The 19,701-nt window shown below is 41.3% G+C and overlaps 1 protein-coding gene across 1 annotated transcript in view; it reads right to left on the bottom strand.

The window, feature by feature from the left end:
• Positions 1-19,701, bottom strand: part of gria3a (glutamate receptor, ionotropic, AMPA 3a) — a gene marked incomplete at both ends in the record, with an annotated part of 87,694 nt that overhangs the window by 63,833 nt on the left and 4,160 nt on the right. The window contains 1 exon segment of the mRNA XM_080748916.1: positions 9,472-9,711. Within this exon segment, the coding sequence (XP_080605042.1) occupies positions 9,472-9,711 (240 nt within the window).

Here is a 19,701-nt window from a genome sequence, read left to right as displayed (position 1 = left end):
TTTGTGAAAGAGTGTCTATCTCCATTTTTATAAATTGGAATAACTTTTGCTGTTTTCATGCTGTTGGGGAATATACCTGTTTGGAAAGATTGATTACATATGTAAGTCAGTGGTTTCACAATAGAATGTATAATATTTTTTATTATCATACATAATAATGACAAAGACAAAAATGAAACAACTAAAGCATTTACCATATGTAATATCGCAATATTACAACATTCCTAAATCTTTCTTAGTAACAAGAACGTTCTTAAGTAACAAGAGCGTTCTAGAGCATGACTTGCCATGGCAGTTTGTCATTCAAATCTTTGAATGTATGTTTGCACAGTGTATATTCACTATACCTTTGTTTTATAATGTGTATTATTATTCTTTGTATAAGTTAATTGTGCTTTCCAAAGGCAATCCACACTTTTATAATTTTATCACACTGTACAACATGGGGACTGTAGCAAGTTATGACACCCTTAATAGTGTGTTTCTATCCAGTAGGCTATATTGATGGTAAATTGATTACCTTTAAAGGAATCCCTGGCAAATAAGCCAAATGTGCCTTAAAGGACAACAAGGGTTCATATTTTAGATTGTAATTAAAGAATATAAAAGATGAGTGTTAAAATTATTTAATTTACTTCTTTCTATTGTTTTAGAGATTCTTATTTCAGTGGTTGGGGGCTACAAGTGGCTAAATATGTCATTTTACCCAGAATAAGCCCATTCCCAAGATACAACGCAACCTTTCATGGTTGGATGTGACTTATGGGGGCTAGAAGTGTTACTGTAAATAGTAATAAAGAAACTGCTGGCTTATTGTGTCTAAAAAGACACATTTAGCCACTTGTACGCATGCCCCCATGCGTACGCATGCCCACATTTTAGCACGGTAAACGCAATAAAACAATAGAACGAAGCAAATGAAAACATTTTAACACTCACTTTTTCTTTTCTCTAATTACAATCTAAAATATGAACTCTTGTTGTAAAAAAAACAAAGTTGTCCTTTAATACAAAAACACCTGAAATATTGTATTTATTCTAGCTTATCTTTCATTCACTCAATAGGGGCAAGTTGATGATGTCATTTGTCCATTTGACCTACTGTATGGTGCATGTGAAAATAAAAAACAACTTAATACAGGTACTTACTATGGTTAATATGAGCACCAAATCAATATTTGTAATATATATGTCACAGTATTATTGAGATTCAGCGAGATTGAGACCAGGCGCGCTTGTTTTTAGGCGCGAGGTGGAGCAAGCGGTGCATCATTCCGGGGACTGCCCATAAGGTGAACTACAAAACAAGCGCTCCGGTCCCAATCTCACTGGTACCTCAAAAACACTGAAACACGCACGCACGCACGCACGCACGCACGCACGCACGCACGCACGCACGCACGCACGCACGCACGCACGCACGCACGCACGCACGCACGCACGCACGCACGCACACACACACACACACACACACACACACACACACACACACACACACACACACACATATATTCCCTAAATTCGATAGGGATAGACCTCACATTGACAAATTCTAGAATAAGTAAAATATTTAAGGTGATTTAATTTCACATGATTGTACCGTAGTGGGCAATAGGGGGCAATTATAATGTATTAAGGCATATTTGGCTTATTAGAGGAAGTGGTTTCACAAGAGCCAGGTACATTTTTGGTTTTGAATTCATATTGGCATGGCAAGTTTGTCTCTTAAGTTCTATAATTTATTTCCTGCATGCATGTATCAAAGTAGTGCTGGCTTTTGCCATCTTGCAATGCCCTTCATAACAGAATCTTACAAAACAAGGAGAAACAGACAGCTCTGTGAAAGGTGAGGCAAGTTACCCTGGTGCAACTTCCAGAGTGTGCCTGAAAGACCACCCCATATTACCCTAGCCTAGGCCTACAGTAAGGCTTGGGACATCAAACAGCATCTATCAAATATCAAGGGTTGACTGGGTTCATTGATACTGTATGTGCCCATCTCCAAGTCGGTGCAATGAGGTCAGGGGTGGAAAAAGAACTCACATCTTTACTTAAGTATTGCAATGCAATACTGCAATGTAGAAATACACTGTTACGAGTAAAAGTACGGAATTCAAAATGCACTTGAGTAAAAGTACAAAAATACTGGCATCAAAATTTACTTAAGGTACCAAAAGTAGAAAGTACTGATTATGCAGAATGTCTCATTTCAAATGTATAAAATGTTTAAAAATATTTTGAAAATAGCATATCTACAAGCTCGCGACGCATTATGTCGCATCGCAACGCGAACCAACGGAACTTTTTACACCACTGAATGAGGTACTCACAGACATGCACTCTCTCTCTCTCTCTCTCTCTCTCTCATATACACACTATCTCTCTCACTCTCTCTCTCTCTCTCTCTCTCTCTCTCTCTATCACACACACTATCGCTCTCTCACTCTCTCACTCATTCACACTCTCTCTTAGCTATGTTAATAAACCTGTACACCAGGCTGCCACATGCAGACATTTAGCACTGTGCAATTAATCAGACGCTTCCTTGCGGAGACCAAACTGAACAGGGTACTGCAGGGTAGTGTCATTCCACTCCAAATGCAAATGATCCCCCAACTTCACCATGGCGAGAGAGAGAGCATGAGAGAAAGAATGGCGGTTCAGTTTGAAGTTGTTCGATCGTAGCATTTTCCATTAGGATGCAGCAAAGCAAGAACAGGTTTATCTTTAGTATAAGTACAGTAAAGATGAGATGGGATCATATAGTGAGATGCCCAAACTTTAACTGTAAATAATGGCAAAATATTGCTATTGCAGACAGTATACAATATGATGCCTATCACACTATTTCACACGCACACGCGCACGCGCGCACACACACACACACACACACACACACACACACACACACACACACACACACACACACACACACACACACACACACACACACGGTTTGTGAATTACCCTACTAAAATTATGACTGGAACAATACAAAAATGGAAGAAGCACAGTGAATGTCTCTCAGGAATTCAGATTATCCTCTTCATTTTGCCGAGTGGATTTGGAGAGTTACTGTTCAGCTCCATTGTAATGAGGAACCTGCCAGCATGGTATCGGTTTGGAAAGTTTTCATCGTGATGAGAATTTGTCACAAATAAGTCACACATGCTGAACATGAATTTGGACCGCCAATAGGAAATGACGTTGCGCCTTTACAACTCTGTTTACATTATCCGTGTATTAAATGAGTGTTGTGATAGGTCGAAAAGACCCTATAGACACTCTGCATTAGGTCATGACCAGGCCTTTCTCTAGCATGGCCAGACTAATATCACTGTGTAGATATTAGTCTGGAACCTGCATTTCCAAGGGGTAATATCTAATATGTGGTCTAGATATACAGTAGAGGTCAAGATCTGAATATCTATTTTATAGTGAAGTCCACATTCTAGTTGCCATGACAAATATCCATATTACACAATGCAGTGTGTGTGTGCGTGTGCGTGTGCGTGTGCGTGCGTGCGTGCGTGCGTGCGTGCGTGCGTGCGTGCGTGCGCAGTCTGCGCACGTGTGTGTGTCTTATGAAAGAGATTTAACATTATGGCTCTGAGTCTATAATTCCACAACCCATGGCCAGGGTAATAGATTTTCATTTTCACTACTTATTTCAGTCTGAGACGAGCAGGGAAATGATTTTAACCTGGCATATATTTAACCAGCTGAGTGCCACAAATAAATCACAACAACGGCAAAGCAATGTTGTTGTGTTCAATCTGTCAACACTCTCTCATAAAGCACGGCGCCCTCCCAGGGCCTCCCACCCCCAAAGATGGAGCTGACATTTTGAAGAATGGTGATTGGATTGCACTACAGCCTTGACATGCAAGGAAGACCCAAGGATTGGCAGATAAAGTACGACGACCATCGAGTCTCTCAGCAAACACAGGCTGTGTAGCAGGTAGGCGGCCATCCTAGACCAGCTGGGGTGTCACACCAAATTCTGGTCCCTGGGCACAAGGATTCACCCCCATGAATGTTCTTCATAGGGGGAGGGGGTTTAACCCATTTAGACTGGGAACGCATTATTTTGTGCTTTAACTATTGAAAAATAGCAGATATACAAGCTCACAGCGCGGCACAGAGTGCCGCGATCTGCTATTTTTGAGAAATCTTGATTTCTTTTGGTCAGTGGTGCTCAAACCTTTTCATGTGAAGGACCCCCAAAATGATATGAAGGCTATTTGGCCACGGACCCCCATCTCAAAATATTTAGTTCCAGGGATCCCCCAGAAGCAACATTTGAGTTACAAATGTTTGCTTAAAAATACATGTATTCAAAGATTTGCACACAGCTGTATAGAATGATTAAGGCCCCTCCACCTTGGGCCCTAGTAACTCAGTCCCACTTTTCACCCCGTTGTGATGCCCCTGTCCTAAACTACGGTGTTTACACTGTGTCCTACGGTGGAAATGGGCAGAGTGTTGCAGATGGTGGCATTCCAGACCAGGCAAGCGAATGAAAGAGGCCATATCAGTCAGTAAGTAAGTAATCTCAGTCAAGCAAAGCTATAAAGTCTAGATCGGGGGTGCATGGGGAAGGTTGATTGTGCCCAGGAGAGACAATAAACTCTGTAATCACTTTTTTCTCCACCGCACTCAGCCATCCAATTAATAGCTCCTGGGACCTCCACAGAAACAGACACATGCAGCCTAGGATCAATGGAACAAAGGGCTCACCCATTTTGAAAGCAATGGCCACTTTCTTAATGAGGTTAAGCAAGAAATGAAACAAACACAATAATGGAGCAATAAATAACTAATAATTAAGAAAATCTGTTAAAAGAAAGCAAAACTGTCCCCAATCTAGAAACTGTAAACCGGAGTTAAATTTACACTCAGGGGTTTGCAGTGTTTTTTAAGCACCTTCATGTGTGGACAGCAACGAGTGGATAACAGTGAAGTAGAATCTTATAATGAGATTCTGTGAACTGAAAAACAAAACTCTTACTTTTATTGATAGTTGTTTTGTGCTTTAAAAATCGGATCTTAGTTATAAAGCAGCAGACTCTTCTGCTCATAAACCAAGCATAATTTAGGAAGATGCAACAAACAAAAGAACAAGGGCAATGTTGCAAATGGAGACATTTGCAACATTAGGCAATAATTATTTGCTAAATTTTAATTCAAACATTATTATTACTTTTGTTTAAAACAATTAGTCTTATCTTCTTCCTGGTATCATTCTGATGCTAAACCCATCAATTACATGGACAGCTTGTTATGTCATTTGTGTTCCTTCTTATGTCATTTGTGTTCCTTCTTACTGCAGCCTCTCCAGATGTGGACCTCGGCCTCTCCAGATGTTGACCCTCACAGGGGTAAGATCTGTGCCTGCCTGTCGTGGAGCTGCATCAGGAGGGCGGTGGGCCATCAAACATAATAGAAGACACGGGATACCGTGCTCTGTCTTTATAATAATGCAAATAGAACTACAGTATGTAATCGTCAGAGACGGTTTCGGGATTACAGACTACAAGCATTTGAAGAGCTTCAAAGTCAAACGACAGCACAGGCTCAGCACCACCTGTGTCTGACAAAGTCCACAGAAGCAGAGAGCAAAAGGCTGGCTCTCAAAGCAACGTTCAGTGATGAGGCAATTTAGGATCATTAGTGGCATAGATTACAAGGCTCTTATTAGGGCTCTTTGCATGAGGATCAAGGATGACGGATTTCCATATTACAGAATATGATTTAATGGTAGAGAACATGCACTAATTTTCACTGATCCGACATCCTCGACATGGGTGGCAGATATAAAAACATGAAAATGCTTATAATATTGTCGCTGTCTGGAAACCTTGTATGTCCAAAACTGTTACTGTTTAGGAAATGGAAAAAATAACCTGTGTTCCCGATGGATCCAATGTCCATTGGTTAAATATTTATAAAACCGAAAGACAGACTCTAACACTTTCATGTAGTTTGGCTATTTTCATTACATTTTGCGCGACACTGTTTTTTTAAATCAGAAATCCTCATCATCGGCCCAGATTCCCTCACCCGCTCCACCCATAACTTCACTCTCAGCATTGATGGCTCCACTGTATCTACCTCCACTCACATCCGTAACCTTGGTGTCATTTTTGATTCCACCCTCTCATTCCGCCCCCACATAAACCAGATCACTAAAACTGCCTTCTTTCACCTCAAAAATATTGCCCGCCTCCGTCCCTCACTGACATTCACAGCTGCCGAAACACTCATCCATGCATTTGTCACATCCCGGATAGACTACTGCAATAGCATCCTCAACGGTACCACTGCCAAAATCCTCAACAAATTACAACACGTTCAAAACTCCGCCGCCCGCCTCCTTACCAGTACCCGCTCCAGAGACCATATCACTCCTGTTCTTCACGACCTGCACTGGCTCCCTGTCAAACAAAGAATACACTACAAAATCCTGCTAACCACCTTCAAGGCACTCAATAACCTGGCTCCCTCCTACCTTTCTGATCTCATCCACCCCTACATCCCAACCCGATCCCTCAGGTCCAGTGAAGCCAACCTCCTGGAGGCCCGCACAGCCAAGTACCGCACCTGGGGGGACAGGGCTTTCTCCGTCTCTGCCCCCACCCTCTGGAACGCTCTCCCCAACCACCTCAGAAGCGCTCCCTCCCTCCCCTCATTCAAAGCTTCACTAAAAACTCACCTCTTCAAGATAGCATATCCCAGCTGAGGTCTGGCAAATTATGCCTCCCTAGTACTTGACCTACTTTTAACTCTTTTGTATTTGTATTTGTTGTTTTTAAAGTTTATTGCGACCGTCAGGGAGCAGTTTACTATGAAAACCTCCACCGGCCGTCCGTCCGTCCGTCCGTCCGTCCGTCGGTCACACGTCACACGTCACACCTTTGCCCTGCTCATATCTCCGCATCAGTATGACATCACACCACATGTGTACACAAACCTTTGTGTACGTTGCTGTGGCAACAGTCTGTTGTTGCTGGTTTGTTAGTGTACGTTAGCAACCACCTTAGCAACCATGGTTTTACCCTAGCAACCAACTGTTTACCCTAGCAACCAACTGTTTACCATAGCAACCATGTTTTTTTACCCTAGCAACCAACTGTTTACCATAGCAACCAGATACGCAGAGCAGGGATCTCCATATATGGGCATAAACAGGTGACATCACACTGATGTCAGATACTCAGAGCAGGGATTTCTCCATAATATATGGGCATAAAAGGGATTCTGTTAGGGATCTCCATATATGGGCATAAAAGGGATTCTGTTAGGGATCTCCATATATGGGCATACAAGGGATTCTGTTAGGGATCTCCATATATGGGCATAAAAGGGATTCTGTTAGGGATCTCCATATATGGGCATAAAAGGGATTCTGTTAGGGATCTCCATATATGGGCATAAAAGGGATTCTGTTAGGGATCTCCATATATGGGCATAAAAGGGATTCTGTTAGGGATCTCCATATATGGGCATAAAAGGGATTCTGTTAGGGATCTCCATATATGGGCATAAAAGGGATTCTGTTAGCTGTTAGTGATCTCCATATATGGGCATAAAAGGGATGCTGTTAGGGATCTCCATTTATGGGCATAAAAGGGATTCTGTTAGGGATCTCCATATATGGGCATGAAAGGGATTCTGTTAGGGATCTCCATATATGGGCATAAAAGGGATTGTATCCCAGATGATGCCCTGTTAGGAGATCCACACTAACAGAATCCATATACTGTATGGTCCTACCGACAGCTGCTATAAGCCAACCCTGGCGAGTCGAAGAAATGCTTCTTTCCTGGCAAGAATTGCCCCTTTATACTGTAGGGCTCGTTTGTGTATTGTATGACATCACGCCACATCATCGGCTGAGGACTGTGTGATGTCATCATATCTCCATATATGGAGACATAAGTTGCTCATGCCCAAATATGGGCTGGTGAGGTCAGACTTAGTGTGATGCGTAGGTTATCTCCATATATGGAGATTCAACTTCAATGAGTAACCATGGCAAACTGTCAACTGCCCGTATGTCTTGATAATTGGTAAAACAAACTTTTGGCCTATTTGTGGAGATAAGCGACCAACGGTCGCTTATCTCCCGATTAGGGAGTCTTACTGGTTATTATTACGGCAAGTAAGTCATTAATGTATGTAAAAAGATTGATTTAAATATGGAGATACAAGGTTTCTGCCAGACAGTGAAGATATAAAGTATAATTGCGACCGTAGGGAGCTACTTACTGTAGAAACCTCCACGGGCTGTCTGTGAGTGAGTCCGTCACACTTGAGTCCGTCACACTTTTGCCCTGCTCATATCTCCACAACCGTTGCCCCCATCCATGTCAAATTTTGCACACACACTCCTTGACTGCCAAACTACAACCTCCAAGGACCCCCGGAGCCCCAGGGACCCCCAGGTCCCTGGGGGACCCCCAGATGTAAAAAATGACCAAATGTGCTCACACGTCACACGTCACACTTTTTCCCTGCTTATATCTCCGCACCCGTTGACCCGATCCATGCCAGATTTTACACACACACTCCTTGCCTGCCAAACTACAACCTCCAAGGACCCCCGGAGCCCCAGGGGAATTCCCGGGGACCACCGACTCCTGGTGCTCCAGAACGGATGCAAAAGTGGTGGCGCCCCCAGTGGAGGACCCCCTGCCACTGTAGCGCACATAAAATGCCGTAACTCGGGCTAGGAGCGTCCGGGAGAGCCGGGGCCGGTATCTATTCGTCCGCCAAGGCAACGCGGAGACCCCACCCCTCATTTCTCACATGGCCCTATTCTAACGCCACCTTCAGGCCGATTTTTAAAACACATTTTTGGACACTGCTCCTACAGTTTTTGCCCTAAAATCACGAATATCACTACACAGCATGTCTACACTCATGTCATCAACATGGATCAGGAAGATTTTGGAAAAACAAATTTTTGCCCTATTTGTGGAGATAAGCCACCTACGGTCGCTTATCTCCCGATTAGGGAGTCTTACTGGTGTTATATATATAAAAAATGTATATAAAATATGGGTCGGCAGGAGGTGGCCAGGGGACCACCATGGTCACTATGACTCAGACATAACCCTGTCACTATGACAAGGTAAAGCACACATACAGAGATCTCAATATATGGGAATGGCCATAAATGGGCATATACTGCATGACATCAGGGATTTCCATTATACTGTATGACCTGTGAGGGCTGCAAACGCAAAGCAGCCCCAACTCTAGATGTGAGGAGGACCGTGTAGCCACTTTCAACCTGGTGTCTGTGTTTTGGCCATGTCATTATAGGTCAGCATTTTCAAAAGAGTTCAAAAATTGTGAAACATTTTCAGAAATGTTCAAAAATAGTGAAAAAACGCTTTTAAATTGGCTAATTTCACAATTATTTGCACAACTCAATCGTATATGACCAGGTATAAATGCTCTTACCTCGGTCCGTATCGTAGAGGTACACAAACCTCTCCCACTTGTAGTGGGCCAGGAGGCTGAGGACGGCTAATCGCAAACCGGGCCTCATCTGGATGACGAACTGCACGTCAGTGTCGGTGGGGAAGCTGGGCGTGATGAAGGAGGTGTGCAGAGCCCCGCAGAAAGAGGTCAGCGTGTTCATGGACTTCTTGTCGTAAAAGCCAAAGATGGCATACACTCCTCGTGAGAACTGGGAGCAGACTGGCAACAGAGCAAGAGAGAGAGAGAGAGAGAGAGAGAGAGAGAGAGAGAGAGAGAGAGAGACAGATCAGTCAGAGGTTAGTCGCTGGAAGAAGTAAAAAACAAGCCCACTGCCAGGGTTCATGTTTGTAAATTGCAGAATTTTGATTAAATTTAATGCTTAAAAATACCATTTGTACTGGGCACCAACAATCGATGGAAACACAGTAAAACTATGCATGTGAGATCGAGAGGTGAGATTCATAATGATTTATAGTGGCATCTTCACATGCAATGAATCAAAGTATATTTCAATAAACTAGACTTTCAGGCAGCTGTGCAGCCTTCAAACCCAGCCCTATAATAGTGCTGATCAGAGTAATGGTCACCGAGTTATGGCCATTTGAAATGTAACTGCTGTATCACTGCTACAGTATAGTGCCCCATGTGTGCAATTTAGTTTTTTTGGTGTGACTATAGTCATGGCAGACCCCCTGAACAGTGTCTGTGCCACGTTTGGTGTAGATTGGAGCAACAGCGTGCCTAGGGGACCGAGGGGACCCTGGCGGAGTCCCTGGGGACCACAAGTGGTTGCTGGTGTTGCTATTCTGATGGCATGCCCCTGAACAGTGTTTGTGCTGAGTTAGATGGCAGGTAGTGGCAATGCTCTGGCTGTGCCCTTCACTTCCCCTTGGACTAGATGCATGCAACTGCTAATCAACTAGAAGTAATGGGGGAATCAGTGCATTGGCCACAGCTCTTAATGGACAAATAACCTGAAAAACAAGTGTGCAAGCCTTATTTATTTATTTCATCCATTTAGCGCAGGGCTGTGCTACAAGTGCTACACTATAAACGATGAATAGATTTACAACAAGCCTTATCTATTGCCATCTGTGGGCTGATGGCAAAGAGCTTTGGCTATAACCACCCAGTGCATTAGACATTTGGTCTAACAAGGTGTAAGTATTTGTATTTTATTTGTACATAATAAACCGTTTTACCAAAATGGGGACATGTCAGGTGCCTGGCTCTTGTTTTCCTGGCTAATCTTTAATGGCAGCAGTAACTCTGCACATCTGGCATCAATAGTCTGTGTGTCACACAGTGGTGGAAAAAGTACTCACCTTTTTTGGAGCTGTGTGAAGCACAGGCTCCCTATACGTGGCCGTGTGGGTCTGTCTGTGTGTCTGTCTGTGTGTCTGTCTGTCTGTGTGTCTGTATGTAGCCTGAACTTCCTAAACTTCGGCACGCTACTAGTCCCACAGTTTTGCCACCACACACTCGCGCCATATGTCAAATCGACCGGCTTACTCGGGAATAGTTGGCTAGTAACTTGCTAAGAGAAAGGTTCAATAGTTTAATTGATATTAATTTATTAGTGAATTAATTTTCCCCATTGACTTATAATGGGAATCGCAAAAACTCACATTCAATTATTTGTCTCTCGCAAACCATAGGGGCTAGAGTTTCAAGACTTGGAGAGGAGGTTCATAATGATTTCAAGGATTAAATAAAAAAAAAAATTGTCATTTGGCCGCATGGTGGCGCTATAACACCCCACTTTACGTTTTGGCCTGTAACTCTTGAACCGTAGGTCGGAAAATTAAAAATATTTTTTCCCTGGATTCCTTGGGTCATGACGCATCTCCCCATATAGGCCACGCCCATTTGCGCCATGATAGATTTTCCGCCATCTTGAATTTTCTCCAAAACACACTTTTTGCTCCTTTTCCTACATATTTTCTTCAAATGTCACAAAAAACGGTACACATGATCCACACACACACACACACACACACACACACACACACACACACACACACACACACACACACACACACACACACACACACACACACACACACACAGCTCCACTTCACACGGGTGTGATTTTTTACTTAAGTTAAAATGTTGCAATGTAGAAATACTCCATTAATTCCATATTAAAAATGTACTTGAGTAAAAGTATTGGCACCAAAAGTAAAAGTACTCATTGTGCAGAATGTTCCATTTCTCAATTTTATAATGTATAAAAATCTTTTGAAAATAGGCGATCTACAAGCTCACAATGCGCCGCATGGAGATGCATTGTGAGCTTGTAGATCTGCTATTTTCCAATGGCCGAAATATCTAGGCTGAAGTGGTTAGTGTGTTTTGTAGTAATAATAAAAATCTACAAAGTAACTAGTAATTCAAGTTTTCAAATAATCGTAGTGGAGTAAAAGTACAATAAAGGATGACTCTGTGATCTCATTATATTATGCTGCATGTTCATTCACAAAATCCACATTTTCCATCATCCGCTTTTCGAGGAAGCCATTGGATTCCATTCATTTCAGTATGAGACTTACAAATGCCATAAGGTCCACATACAATTGTTTATAGACACTGTGAATAGACAATGACAATAATGTAGATTATTGACAATGGTATCGTCTTTTAATTGTTGTGTGTTGGGAGGGCACAGGCAAATCTTGTGCAATGATGACAGCTACACTGACAAGAAGTGCCTGACAAGATAAGAATAGAAGTATTGTGTATGTATTAGAGATAGATGATAGTCTGCGGGCAGACGTTGTGAAGAATCTATGCTATTTAATTATTCAACATCATTATTCATATGGCTTGATTAATGTCGTTTTCAAGACTTAAAAGTTAAAACATGTAGGATTTTAAATTGAATGTATCAAACTCTCCCATTTCACGTTGTCCCTTTTGAAGGGGCTTGAGAGACAGGAATTTTAGAAAACGTCACAGCAGATGAATTACCATTCACACTGTTGGAGCCATCCTGTCCCAGATTCACTTACCTGGCACAGCCATGATTGTTTCACCCAATAAAAAGCTCATGTTATCCAGAAGGGGTCATAATAAAAAATGCTGCATGGCTCTAACTAACCAATTATATGCTCAAAATGGGCAACAGCAGCTTTGGTTTGTCATGGTTAAATAGGCAGGCTGTTCTCCTACTGGACTAATAAAATCATACATCTGGGCTCATGAAGCAACACTGGTAAACAAGACCTGTCTGCACATGGCCTGTAATAGGGACACACGTTTATAACTGTATGTGACTTAGAATCAAAACCGTGGGCCGTTACACTGCAGTGCAGTACTGTACAGTATGTGCACCTTTGTTCAGAGCTACATGCATGACCATCAGGCCTTTTATTTCACCTCCCCTGATTTTAACATATCGTTGTTGTCAGGTGGAAACATTTTATGTCTAAAACCGTTTGTTTTGTATTTAACATTTTAAAAATGATTTAAAATAGTGAAAATGGCTGATCTACTACACGCACACAACGCCTCGCACGAAAAAATATACACTTGAAGATACAAGGTTTCTGCCCGACACGCCGACAGTAACAATATAATATACTGTATATATATATATATATATATATATATATATATATATATATATATATATATATATATATATATATATATATATATATATATATACACACACACATATTTATTATTTTCATTATTAGGCTATATTATAGCCTAATAAATGGCCAAATGTTTGGGGAAGATACGGTTATGGGAGAAAATATATTGTGCACAACATATCTGAAATACATTAGATCATGATCAAGTATTTCCAAGGTCCAAAATACATTTTCAAATACTGTATATGATTTTTTACAATCATTTTTAGTATGGCTTTATCTTAAGCATCTGACATCATTCTTACACTTCCCGATCTAATTAACACCCTCTCCAATTAACACCCTCTCCATCAGACCTGCCTTTGTGACAGACATCGGTAGCATAGACAGTATCCTCCCTCCCTCTCTCTCTCACTTCTCTCTCCCCATGTTTCACTCCTGCTCTTGACACCTCGTTAAACTTAATGGGTGGATGCAGTGGCCCCAGCAGCCCTGACCATCAATTGTGTTTCTCTGAAGAAAACATGGAGATTTTGAAATCAGAGGGCTAATCCCATACAGGTCGCTGGTTACGTGAGCATATTGCACAACTCAGAGATACGAGGGAAGGACCTGCATGTACTGTACAGCGTGCACCATGTCGCCCAGTCTACAAAGTGAACTCTCAAAGCTCTACTGCTGAAGGCAACAGAGAGAAGGAAATCACAACCCACACATGCACGCACACACACACACACCACCCAACCTGGTAGCAGCTGTTTCTAAAAGAACATGTACACACCTGCATATTATGCTAATGTTCTAATCATCATACAGTATGCCTGCTATCACATACCGTATGCTAATCTGTATATATCTTTATGTGTTTTATTTAACCTGATTCTATCTCGTTCCCTCCTGCTCTCACTAAAATACAATAAAATGATGGAGCGTGCACAAAAAATAAATACAAATAATTTCACCCACTTCTTTACACCTGTGAAACCTGTGATGTGACAAATAAAGCTGATTCTTTCAGTTTGATTCTGTTCCTGCCTGAAAAGGTAACACCACAGGCAAGTCAGAAAATCAATCGTTATTCATGTGACTGAGAACCATATACTGCGTAAGTCCTGTCAGAAGGGTCTGGACTGGAGGAGGCCAGAGGTAATACAGAGGTGAACACCTTGCACAGAGAACTTATAAATATATGATGGAGGAACGGAAAGGAGTCACTGAGAACTACGAGCGCTGAGGGAGTGAGCAATATCATTGTGTTTGTGCACTGTGAGGACAGTGGCATATCTCTCTGGGACATTAACATATAATCTGCTTATGTATGCACTGTTACCTACTGGGGAGGTTGTTTTTCTATAGCTGTGTTAAAAACCAGTCCTCTGAGTTACACTGGAGGTAATGAGAGCTGCAAGCCTTGAGTTGATCTCACTAAAGTGGCCATCTAGGTGGAGAGGCATGCAAGGCATGTTCACCGCCGGGTTAAGTGTCGAGGCTGATCCCAGAAACATGGGGATGTCTGAGGGTCTGAGTGAAAGAGAAGTACTGCGTACATGAGATACAAATGCTCTCTGGAAGGTTCTACCCAGCAGCTTTTCCATGCAGAAGAAATGATCAATTTGCAATAATTCTTCATACAGGGTAGTTTGAAAACATAACAGCTTTTTATTTAATAGGGAGGTTTGGCTGATAACAGTGGCAACTGCTGCCTCATCCTTGAAGGTTTTTCTCTCCTTTGTGGCTTAACCAACATATCGAATTTTAATAGCAAATGTTCTGCATACAGTATGAACAGTTTTAGCAATACTACAGGCCAAGATAGTTCTTTCTCTGGCCTTGTATTTTGTTTTACAGAAAGTTTGTAGCTTTTGCTGCACCTACTCTTCTATGGGTGGGTGTAAGAAGCAGTATGGCCTATAGGGGGCATATGGCCAAACTGTGGCATTATATAGACCACCAGCCTACTCCGGAAGAACTTAAATTGGAACGATTTAAGTTGGGAAGGAATTCCCTTCTGATTATGGAATATACTCATTTCACTCTCTGTACCAGTGTATCTGTGTCCCTTTTATTCCCATTTGGAGTTCCGTTCCAGATATGCTCAGAACTATGACTTCATATGATGATATCAGGGTACTTTTTTATTGTCCCTGACAATTGTCCATACTAAACCAAAAGCACTGTCACATTTATCAGTTGTGTTAGATGAATTGCTGCCGGTCAACCATATCATAAAACCCCAATAAATGTACCTAGTGAGACAATCTGAAGCTAAAAAAATATATATACTGTATAAATAAACTGTGTGTTGTTAAGCAATAAGCATTAAGCAAGCATAGGTATTTCTGGATGGTTTCTGAACTACTGTTGGGGATGCTCCATTACACTCACAGTTGAGCAAATATAGAGATACTGTAGCACAGCGAATGCATTATTCGCATTGAAGGTTTGAGTGGGCATTTCTCCTCAGGTGTCATGATTCATGGTTGCATATCAATGTAAGAAACATGTAGGTTCCTCCATTTACTCAACTCAGTTGAGTAATAACTAATAATCATACTTAAATGGTGAGGCTGCTTATTTAAAATCAATCTCCTGCTAAGTAATTTGTGCCTAATCTGAGAACCACTTGTTGTATGCAGCCCACATACTGCACTGAAACAACATCGTAGGAGGAAACCAGCAGCAGAGAAAGACAGACAGGGCCAGTAGACTCTTATATGGAAATTTCACCAGGGCTGTGCAGAAGCGTTGGTAAATTCCACCTACACATGCTTTGCATGTTGCAGGAACAAGAGCCCCAGACCATTTTAACAAGAGGCAGGGGAATAGAGCATGCTCCATACAGTCATGTTCTTCAAGTAAGTGAATTTTTGTATGCTCTGCAGCAGAAACGTGACAAGTGGAAATGATCATACTGTGTACTGTAATCAAACAATTCATACCAAAATTAAAAAAAATATATATATATATATATATGTGGGTGCTTTTGAGGAAAGTGACAGATTCAATCATTTGGCATGCAAAATATTAGCAGCAAAGTCATGATGGTGAAATTACTTGAGATGCTTATTACAGCCATGAAATATAACATAAAAACGTCACCTGGTGTTGTACTTGCTACGTTTATATGACATCACCACAGTTCAGTAATCCATACATTCAATCATCAGTTCTATTATTGTGCCATGTAAATAACCTTTGTGCACATTTTATATGAAACACATGCAAGAACATATTTATGGTATTTACAGTGTAAGCAGTTTCTATATCACACATAGTTACATGGGACCATTACATGGGCCCACAAAAATATCAAAATATTGTAAAACTACATCTTGATAGTAATCACCTTTATGTAGGCCATATACATAATAATAATACAATTCATAATAAAATTATGTGTTCAAACCAGCCTACTCTGGAAGAACTCAAACCAGGGTGGTTTGAACAACAGCTTTTTAATAGGGAGGTTTGGCTGATAACAGCGGCAACTGCTGCATCACTCTTTGAAGGATTTTCTCTCCTTTGTGGCTTAACCATCATATCGAATTTGATAGCAAATGTTCTGCATTCAACATGAACAGTTTTAGGCAATACTACAGGCCAAGATAGTTCTTTCTCTGGCTTTGTATTTTGTTTTAAAGACATTTTTGTAGCTTTGCTATTGTATTTAATTTCACATACATCACATGCCTACTCTTCTCTGGGTGAGTTTAAGGAGTAGTGGCCTATGGGGGGCATATGGACAAACTGTGGAATTATATAGACTACTAGACCACCAGCCTACTCTGGAAGAACTGAAATACTCATTTTACTCTCTGTACCTGTCTATCTGTGTCCCTTTTATGCCCATATATATCTGTCTGTCCCTTTTAAGCCCATATATGAAGTTAAACTACATGATTGATTTATTTTTCATTATTAAACTGTCATGCTTCCATGGAAGCCCAGTCCATATGGACTTACAGGACACTTTTACATTTCATTTGACATAAACAACTACATCAACTACATCTAGAAGATAGTAATCACCTTGTATAATAAATAATACAAAAATACTACAATTCGTAATACAATTATGAAGTGGACTTAAGTATTAAGCGCAACTCCAAATTATTCAGTGCATTACCGGCATGGTTGACCTGATCTTTATTTGTCTATGTAGTTCATAGCTTGTCCTCAAATAATGTACAGGAAACATTTAGTGAATTGTAGCAGCTTTCAGAGGCAGTGCTGCTTTGTGGGGCACATGATTAAGAGTGTTGTGTAAGACGGGAATATTGTGCCTCACTGCCATCATTGTGGCTTGTCAGTAATGATCACTGTCGCTGTGATGTCAGTCACACTGACATGTAAGCACTTTCTGATGCAGTATTATGGGGGCACGGCACATCCCACTAGCTAACCAACACAACTAAAGCACAGTTCTGCCATTTCACAGCATCATTATCCACAGTACTGCTGCCTGGACAGCCTGGAAGAGGTGTGGATGGGTTAAGCGAGAATAACAAGATGTCCTCTTCTGACATAATAGTTGTCACATACTGTACATACTGTACTGCTATTTTTGACAGCAGTGTCTATGGTTACTTTAAGTGATTTTTAACAGCCTCTTTAATTGGTACTATGATAGTTTAGATACTATGAAAGTTTAGATTTGGGGAGAGACAGGATTTTCTCCCCAATTCTAAGCCATCCGTGTGGTCTCGTGAATGTGACATGGACAGACAAGCGACAATCCTTAGGTGTAGGAATAAGCTAAATCCCTGAAAGCAAAAAATCTGTTTGGAAGATTCTAATGTAACACTAACACAAGTCACACTATAAACATCAGGCCATGCTATGCCTTAAAGAACAGTGGCTATTTCAATTCAAGTCTTCAAGTGGGCCAAAGACACCACTTAATCTTCCACACAACCAGCGAGATTCCAATCCTGCTTTCTTGAAAGCTTCCTTAATTTGATTCTGTTCAGTCTGACTACATTCAGAACAGAGCACAGTGCAAGCAGGGTTAAAGCCAGCAAGTCTGAGGATGGGTTTTATATTATCTTTGTACAGAAAAGAAACATGTGCGCATGAATGTGCATTGTGTAAGTGTGCCATGTCGGTATGTTTTCAAATATTCCGGGATTTTATCATCTTGTGATTACTTCATTGGACGTTACTGGTAGTGCCCTAGCCCTAAACGTATCCCATTATCTCCCTGTGTGTTGTAATTCTTTGTAGCACATCTTGGAGCTTCACTGTGTAGTTATAGGACAGACATTCAGGTTCTGACCAGACCATGGTAATACATTAATTATAAGGGTATTGACAGAAGTATTGCCTGGACGAAAGAAGCTTCTGGCCTTGTGAAACCCCTGCTTGACTTGTGAGGTGAAATTCAAATATCAACCACTGTACAACAGCAATCTTGGAAAAGGCCCACAGTTGAACCCTGAGGCAGCTTAACAGCAGTGGTACAATTTCATAAGCCGTCACACACTGAGCATAGATGTCTCTGTTCCAACCAACCGACAGTTAATCAGTGGTGCTGGAAATGTTCAGCGCTCTCTCCAGTGTGGTATTAAAGTAATACTGGAGCTTTACTGCGCCTCAAGAGAAATTGGGAACTGGCTTGAAAACAGAATAAAAAGAGTTATAATAAAATGATATCCAAGGGACATCTATTTCTGTGATGAGCAATGTTGTTGTTAGCTACATAATATACAGTATGAGAAGTAAATGCATAATGTGTTTTTTGAGAATGCCTGAACCACTCTGTTAAAGCATCTCTGTTACACTGTCAATACTGCTACATTGAACACTGCACAGTGCAGCGTTATGAGATCATAACGCATTTGCTAATTTTTCAAAAATCCACCTTCAAGTTATCCAACATGTAATGGGTTATGGGTACATTTGTTTTCAACACTTACTGCACATCTGAATGCCTAAACGAATTATGTCTATAACCACAGGTCTACCGGAAAAAGCACTTAATGGATTTTGTACAAGCTGTGAAATTGCCAATACAATCTTATTCGTTTTTCATTACCTGTCCTCACTTCAATTTGAAACTTTTAATAGAACAACGCCTCAGCTTAATTCCACACTGACTAGATTAATAGTCAGTCCAGTCAAGGACTGTGCTGGAGCCTTTTTCTCAACCCACTCTACCCTGTTTTGACCCCAGCCTTAATGGACGACATTACGACCTTCCCATTTCGACTTCCCATCTACACGCACAAACCATCCTAGCCTGGGGCAAGGTGTCTCACATCAACGCATGTACAGTAGTTCCAGTTGAGTCACAGATTGGTGACATACTGTAGTGAACAACACATCAGCCATCTTTGACCAAGGCAGGGAAGGAGCATGCTCTACAATACAATTAGCCTAACCATTCTAGCCAGTGTAATATAATATTCTGCTATTTGATATTTGTATTTGTAAAGCTCACTGTATTGTAGTTACAGTACAAAACACTGATGCTGACCTTCAAAGCAGCCAAAGGTACGGCTCCTCCATACCTACAAAACCTGATCAACCCCTACAACCCCACCCGGTCACTCAGATCAGCCAACACAGGGATGCTGACAGAACCCTCGCTAAAAACCCCAGGACAAATATC

Source organism: Nannobrachium achirus (genome assembly GCF_963921795.1).
Source record: "Nannobrachium achirus genome assembly, chromosome: 19".
NCBI classification, from domain to species: Eukaryota; Metazoa; Chordata; class Actinopteri; order Myctophiformes; family Myctophidae; genus Nannobrachium; species Nannobrachium achirus.
Note: the sequence above shows the minus strand (reverse complement) of the source record. Positions and strands in the feature narration are given on the sequence as shown.